The 7,169-nt window shown below is 43.3% G+C and overlaps 1 protein-coding gene across 1 annotated transcript in view; it reads left to right on the plus strand.

Annotated features, from left to right (window-relative positions):
- Positions 1-3,095, plus strand: part of TRABD2A (TraB domain containing 2A) — a 1,184,208-nt gene extending 1,181,113 nt beyond the window's left edge. The window contains exon 7 of the mRNA XM_078677534.1: positions 2,003-3,095. Within this exon, the coding sequence (XP_078533660.1) occupies positions 2,003-2,099 (97 nt within the window). The 3' untranslated portion in view covers positions 2,100-3,095. The remainder of the gene's footprint in view (positions 1-2,002) is intronic.
- Positions 3,096-7,169: the final 4,074 nt, after the last annotated feature.

The raw sequence follows: 7,169 nt of genomic DNA on the forward strand, positions 1-7,169 counted from the left end.
TTATAGTCGAGAGAACTATATTAGTGAGGCAATGAAACAACTCAGTGATACTAAGTTTTACATCCCAGTTAAAATTGATGCCTACAACGTAAGTATTACTGATATTTGGGAAAAGCTGGAAACATGGAAAGACAAGGGGCTCCTTGTCTGGGAAGAATATCGCTTTCTGAAAAAGGACTTCCCAAAACTACCCATCTTATACTTACTACCTAAACTCCACAAAAATGCCACTGATCCACCAGGACGCCCTATAGTGTCCTCCATCGGTAGCATCAGTGAAAACATTTCTAAATATGTGGACCATTTCCTTCGAGACTTTGTTATCCAATTACCCAGCTATATAAAAGATACGAAAGACTTTCTTTGTCAGATCGAAAATATAGTATGGGAACCTGAATTCATGTTTATTGTGTTAGATGTCCAATCTTTGTACACTATCATTAACCACCAACATGGTATTGAAGCCTGTGAACATTTTCTGAAAAATAGACCTCTATGTTATCGAGAACACTCGAAAATGATAATGGAGATGATGTTTTTCTGCCTGACTAATAACATTTTTTCCTTTGACGGCGCCCTCTACAGGCAAATCAGTGGTACTGCCATGGGTTCTTGCTTTGCTCCCAGTCTAGCGAATCTATTTATGGGTTACTGGGAGCAGGAAATCCACGACAGTGCCACCTTGAGTGAAGACTTTGAGAAGGTCGTCGTGTGGCTACGCTACATCGACGACCTTTTTATTGTCTGGAAAGGCACTAAAGCTGAAGCACAAGACTTCATCACTAAACTGAACTGCAACAGCTACAATATCTACCTATCAGGCAACATTAGCAACAGCCAAACTGAATTTTTAGATGTCAAATTAGAGATCAAAGAACAAAAAATCTGCACCTCATTGTATCGCAAGGCCACAGCTGGGAACAGCGTTTTGCATGCTCTAAGTAGCCACCCTGAGGCTCTCAAATGGAGCATCCCCTACGGGGAACTTTTGAGGGCGAAACGAAATTGCAACACCGATGATTCTTTTCTTAGGGAGCAGGAAACCATCATGAACAGGTTCAAAAGTAGAGGTTACCCCAGTTGGGTTCTCAAAAAAGCCAAGGAAAGAGCAGAGAGAATAGAAAGATCAGAGACACTGGGAAACAATCGAGTGCCTGAAACCACTGAAAATGATGAATCGACCAGACTCATCTTGACTTTCAGTTCTGAATCTCAACAAGTTAAAAAACTTCTTGCCAAAAATTGGGAGATTCTCAAAACCGATTCTGTTTTAGGTAACACCATCCCAGATCGACCCATGATTACTTACAAGAGAGGTAGGAACATACGTGATCTAGTGGTCAGAAATGACATCACCCAATATACTAAGAAAGACACTGATCATGGTCTAGTAGGTTTCTATCCCTGCGGCCACTGCAAAGCATGCAAACATAGCAAATACAGAGGACCTGTGGAATACAACAACATTACCAAAAACTTGACCTCTTTCCTTACTTGCAGTACCACTTTTGTTATATATGCCATTGAATGCTCCTGCAAACTTTGGTATATTGGCAGCACTAGTTGTGCTGCTAAAAAAAGAATCCTGGAACATCTCAGGGCCATCACGAACAAAGACCCCAAATACCCGGTGGCACGTCATTTCGAACAACAACATTTTTCCAATATTGCTGATTTAAATTTTTTCATATTGGAACAGGTCCCCAGGCATCCGAGAGGGGGTGACAGGTTACTCAATCTGAGGCAACGTGAGTCTAAACTCATAATTGAATTTCAAACCAGATTCCCGGGAGGCCTCAATATTGATGAGGAATTAGCAATTCATTTAAGAGAATAATCTATGTTACTGACTAGCATTTGAGATCTGCAATAATCATTCTCTAATTGTGTATACATCCTTTTCTGACATTGTATTTTCAAGTTGTGCATTTTTTCTTATAATTATTTTTCAATTTGTGTGAATCTTAACTCACGTTTTATCTTATTCTGTTGTTTTCCGCAGGAGGAAAGGAGGGGGCCCATCACTGGATTTCACCTGCACGGGCGTACCCAACCTTTGCACTCCAGGAATCACTGCTCGTGGTTATATCACACTTTGAGACACCAACGTATAAGGTCAGACCTTCCCAACTTTGGAACTTTCCTAGTATGATAGCCCACGCCTGACATGGCACTCTTGACTCAATCGGGCAGTAACAAGACTGTTACTGGCTTCTCACTATGAGAACTATCTTTGGTATACTTGCTCTTGATTTGCCACCCTCCAGTCATATGACATTTGTAGCAATGAACTATGTCGTCCTTGCTCCTGCACTATGCATTTTTGTGTGTTCTCCTTTAGGCTGCATGCATTACTGTGCTTATTATTTTATGCCTACACCGGTGTAATAACACCGTCGGAGAGTCTGTCGTATATTCATATAGACACTACACGCCGCACTGGGCGATAGATTATGAGCAATAATACCTAACAATGTTATAATGTACATTCCATGTCATATCTTGTTTCACAATATTTTTAGCATGAAGCACGATTACATTTATCATTTAATTGTTTGAATTTGCGCAAACGTCAAACCCTTTTTTCTGAGCCATTGCATGTCACATTTTGTCTCGTAATATTTTTAGCATGCACCACGATAACAGTTTTCATTTAACTGTTTGAATTTGCCTATACGATAAATTCGTCACACTTTGTGTTCCATTGCCGGGCGAACCAGGGACAGACCAGTACCTTGGGGCTCTAAATTACTAGTCGTGTATTCCTACCGCTCTAACATGTCAGCCTGAAATAGTGACATTACTTAGATGTTGTAAATATTGGCTAATCAATTTGCCCTATGAGAATCATTTATGAAATATTATTTACTTGGGAAGCCCGTTTGTGACATTTAACAAATACGGGCAATCACTTGTGTTTTATGTTTTGTGTTTTGCGCAGTGAAGAACCATGCAATGTATACCATTCCAAGATGTCTGCCATGTATTCTCTGGTAGTCCGACCTTCATGTTTACCATTGGGTTGTAGAATGGAAACTTTATTTAATAGTTGGTGTTCCTGTGTGCAGGTACACGTGAACAAGCCTTTTTGGTGAAACGCGTTGTGTATTAAACTGCTTTCTTGATACTTTGGATCCCCTGCTGTCTTTTTGCCTGAGAGCGCAAGACATTCATTACTTGAATTTACTTTGGATATAAAATTGACCCGGATTGCTTCGCCGGTACCTGCGCCAACTTCCATTGGGTTCCAGCACTCCGGAAGAAGCGTTTCTTTCTCTACCATATATATATATATATATATATATATATTCAATGAAAAAAACATAGGTTTCACACATGTTATAGTTAGGAATTAGCATTTAAAAAACCTTAGAAATTCACTGAAAAAAACATAGGTTTCACACATGTTATAGTTAGCTGGACATTTCACTCATACAAAACCATTGAACTTCCCTCGTTATAGTTAGTTCAGCTAACTATAACTCGCGAGCCCGCAATGCACTGCCGATGACGTCACATATTACATCACTCATGACATGGTCAGTGACATCACTCATAACATCACTGATGACATCTCAAATGAGATAATTTCTTTTTATAAACAAATGGGGAGGGCTGTGTGGCCCCCTCCTGAGACTTCTTTTAGCCCCGGCACCCCATCCCCTGGGGCTTGCCCCCTATTTTTTTTTTTATATATAAAAAATGGGAGGGGTCTGCGTGGCCCCCCTCCTGAGGCTCCTTATAGCCCCGAGGACCCTATCCCCTGGGGCCTGGCCTCTCCTTGGGGACCGGCAGGGGGTCCCTAATCCCCCCACGGTCCCTGCCGGCTCCCCGCGTCCAGCGGGATCCGACATTGCTTTTCTACATGGGGAGCAGCTAACATGCAATAGTCTTTGGTTTTTGGAAGAGAGAGCAGGTTGATGGAACACAGCGCCGATTGACCGCTCATCTGGTCTCCCCTTGTGTCCCCCAATACTGCCACGCCTCGGAACATGATGTCTGATGTGCAGGGGAGAAAGCGGATAGCATTTCACCCAGGAGAGGCGTAATGCCCCTATGGAAAATTGCATGGGGAAAACATGTTTTGGGACCCCCCTTTTTTCTCGGCCCCCGCTTGACGAATCACCCCAAAACTTTCAGGATAGGAGCGGAGTGCCCCATCTGCATGGAGAATTTTGCGAAGATTCGTCAACCGACACCAAAGTTATTCCAAATAGAATGTTGTGGATTTCCTATGGAAACTAGGTCCTAACTACCTACTGGCGACCGCCAGTAGGTAATATATATATATATATATATATATATATATATATATATATCCAAGCCATAGCAGAACCCTCATGGAAAAGAAGCCTCACGAAGGTAACTTTGGCACCCTTCTTTATTAAAAGTAACAGCCTGCCAGCAGGATAGTTCATTCTTTTCTATGAGGGTTCTGCTATGGCTTGGATAATATGCGGCCGTCCCGGTCGAGGAGGAGAAGCCTGTCGCCCCAGCGGATCCTGGAAGCACCGACCGGTGTTTTCATTTATGGAGCGAAGGTGTGAGCGAAGGGTCTTGCAGAGGATTCCAGCTCCAGCCCCAAGTAACAGCACGCAAAGCCGAGCAGGCGGCTTCATTTTTACTTTCCAAAGACTGGCTTTACTCAGTGTTGGCATGCAGGCGCGCCCACAGCGGTATGACTAGAAGAGGACTACATCACCCAGAAGGCCTTTGGCCACGCCTACATAAGCAGGTGATGTTTTACCGAGTACTCTTCACCAAGCGCCCGCAGCTGACACTTGCCCTTCACGCCACTGAAGAAAGGAACACGATTTCCTGAAACGCGTCTGGCTCTTTAATCCCTATATGAAGGTTGCATGAACTATCGTGCTGGCAGGCTGTTACTTTTAATAAAGAAGGGTGCCAAAGTTACCATCGTGAGGCTTCTTTTCCATGAGGGTTCTGCTATGGCTTGGATATATATATATATATATATATATATATATATATATATATATATATATATATATATATATATATATATATATATATATATATATATATATATATATATATATATATATATATATATATATATATATATATATATCCGGTATGTATCTCCCTCCACAGAAAGAGCAGGAGCCCAGGGGGACAGTTCAGAGAGGCTTTATTGAGCAGGCAATTGCTACGGTGGCGGCGAATGCATTTCGGCATTAGCCTTCTTCAGCGCCCAGCACCGTCTCCATGCACCATCAAGGTAGTCCTTTCTTGCTGCCTGTGAAGTAATGCAGGCTGGACCGCTCCTCCCCCGCTGGTGAATGCACACACCTGGTGTAGTCCGTCGTAATCCTTGGACCACAGCACCCACAATGCCGTGTTGCAGCAGTGCAGGTTGATGAAAAATAGCGGGGGTAGGTAAGTGAGTTCTTTTTGCGGTCCCCGGTATCAGCAGACTTGATGGAACACAGCGCGGATTGACCGCTCATCTGGTCTCCCCTTGTGTCCCCCAATACTGCCACGCCTCGGAACATGATGTCTGATGTGCAGGGGAGAAAGCGGATAGCATTTCACCCAGGAGAGGCGTAATGCCTCGAAACTGCTCACTGCAACCAAGTTCAAAAGCGGGAACCAGATCGTGTCCGTAACCGGACCAAGGTAAAATGCCTGGCGGCGTGCCATTTAGTATCTGGTCCCAACAAAGGGCAGGGGATTCCTGAAAAGCGCTATTGGCAAGCGCGAAAATGTCCGGTATGTATCTCCCTCCACAGAAAGAGCAGGAGCCCAGGGGGACAGTTCAGAGAGGCTTTATTGAGCAGGCAATTGCTACGGTGGCGGCGAATGCATTTCGGCATTAGCCTTCTTCAGCGCCCAGCACCGTCTCCATGCACCATCAAGGTAGTCCTTTCTTGCTGCCTGTGAAGTAATGTAGGCTGGACCGCTCCTCCCCCGCTGGTGAATGCACACACCTGGTGTAGTCCGTCGTAATCCTTGGACCACAACACCCACAATGCCATGTTGCAGCAGTGCAGATTGATGAAAAATAGCGGGGGTAGGTAAGTGAGTTCTTTTTGCGGTCCCCGGTATCAGCAGACTTGATGGAACACAGCGCCGATTGACCGCTCATCTGGTCTCCCCTTGTGTCCCCCAATACTGCCACGCCTCGGAACATGATGTCTGATGTGCAGGGGAGAAAGCGGATAGCATTTCACCCAGGAGAGGCGTAATGCCTCGAAACTGCTCACTGCAACCAAGTTCAAAAGCGGGAACCAGATTGTGTCCGTAACCGGACCAAGGTAAAATGCCTGGCGGCGTGCCATTTAGTATCTGGTCCCAATATATATATATATATATATATATATGAACTCCTTAGTCCTGAAAATACAGCCCCAGACGCTGAATCCTTCCTCAGGTATGGAACACTCAGACACCAGAGATAGTTATTTAACGTGGTTTATTTTCCCGTGTCCACCAGCATGACGCGTTTCGGCTGTTTTCGCAGCCTTGATCACATGACAGTGAATGGCCAATGGTGGTGTTCATATACTGTGCAAAACGAGGTTAATACAGAGCACCTGATGCATAGACATAGAGGACATACTACGAAGGTACAGCCAATGTTTCTAAGAGACTAAATACATAATGCAAATATATACAGTAAATAACATGGCTAAAAAAGAGAGAGATTCTGAGCCCATACTCGATGCTGAAAACAATAATAACTTCTTACATCTGTAATGGCTTCATAGCTATACCATGGCTCGCTGTTCGGGTCTCAATAGTTTCATTGTACAGCGCTGCCCATGATATCATGTTATCAATATCATCATGATTCCTAAATTGCTGGCTATCGTCCTCCTCAGTCTAACTAAAGTGCACTTGTGCCTGAGACAACCATAGATAAAGTGCAAGTGCAAATATCAAACGTGCGCATTGTGCCTGCGAAATTCCAACAAATCTGAGCATAAAAAATATAAAGAAACAATTATATCAAATAACCCAGTAAGTAAAAATCGCTTAGAAATCATATATATATACAGTATTTAACACTTCTTCGTGGATGACATGTTTCTTGCAATACTATAGATCTAGTGTCATAATATTAAATACAAAATTAATTCCTTCCTACTCGAGATAATCTCTCTAATGTTACATGAATCTCTGTTGCCGAGAACTTAATATCTCAT

Source organism: Lissotriton helveticus, chromosome 2_1, assembly GCF_964261635.1.
Source record: "Lissotriton helveticus chromosome 2_1, aLisHel1.1, whole genome shotgun sequence".
Lineage (NCBI taxonomy): Eukaryota > Metazoa > Chordata > Amphibia > Caudata > Salamandridae > Lissotriton > Lissotriton helveticus.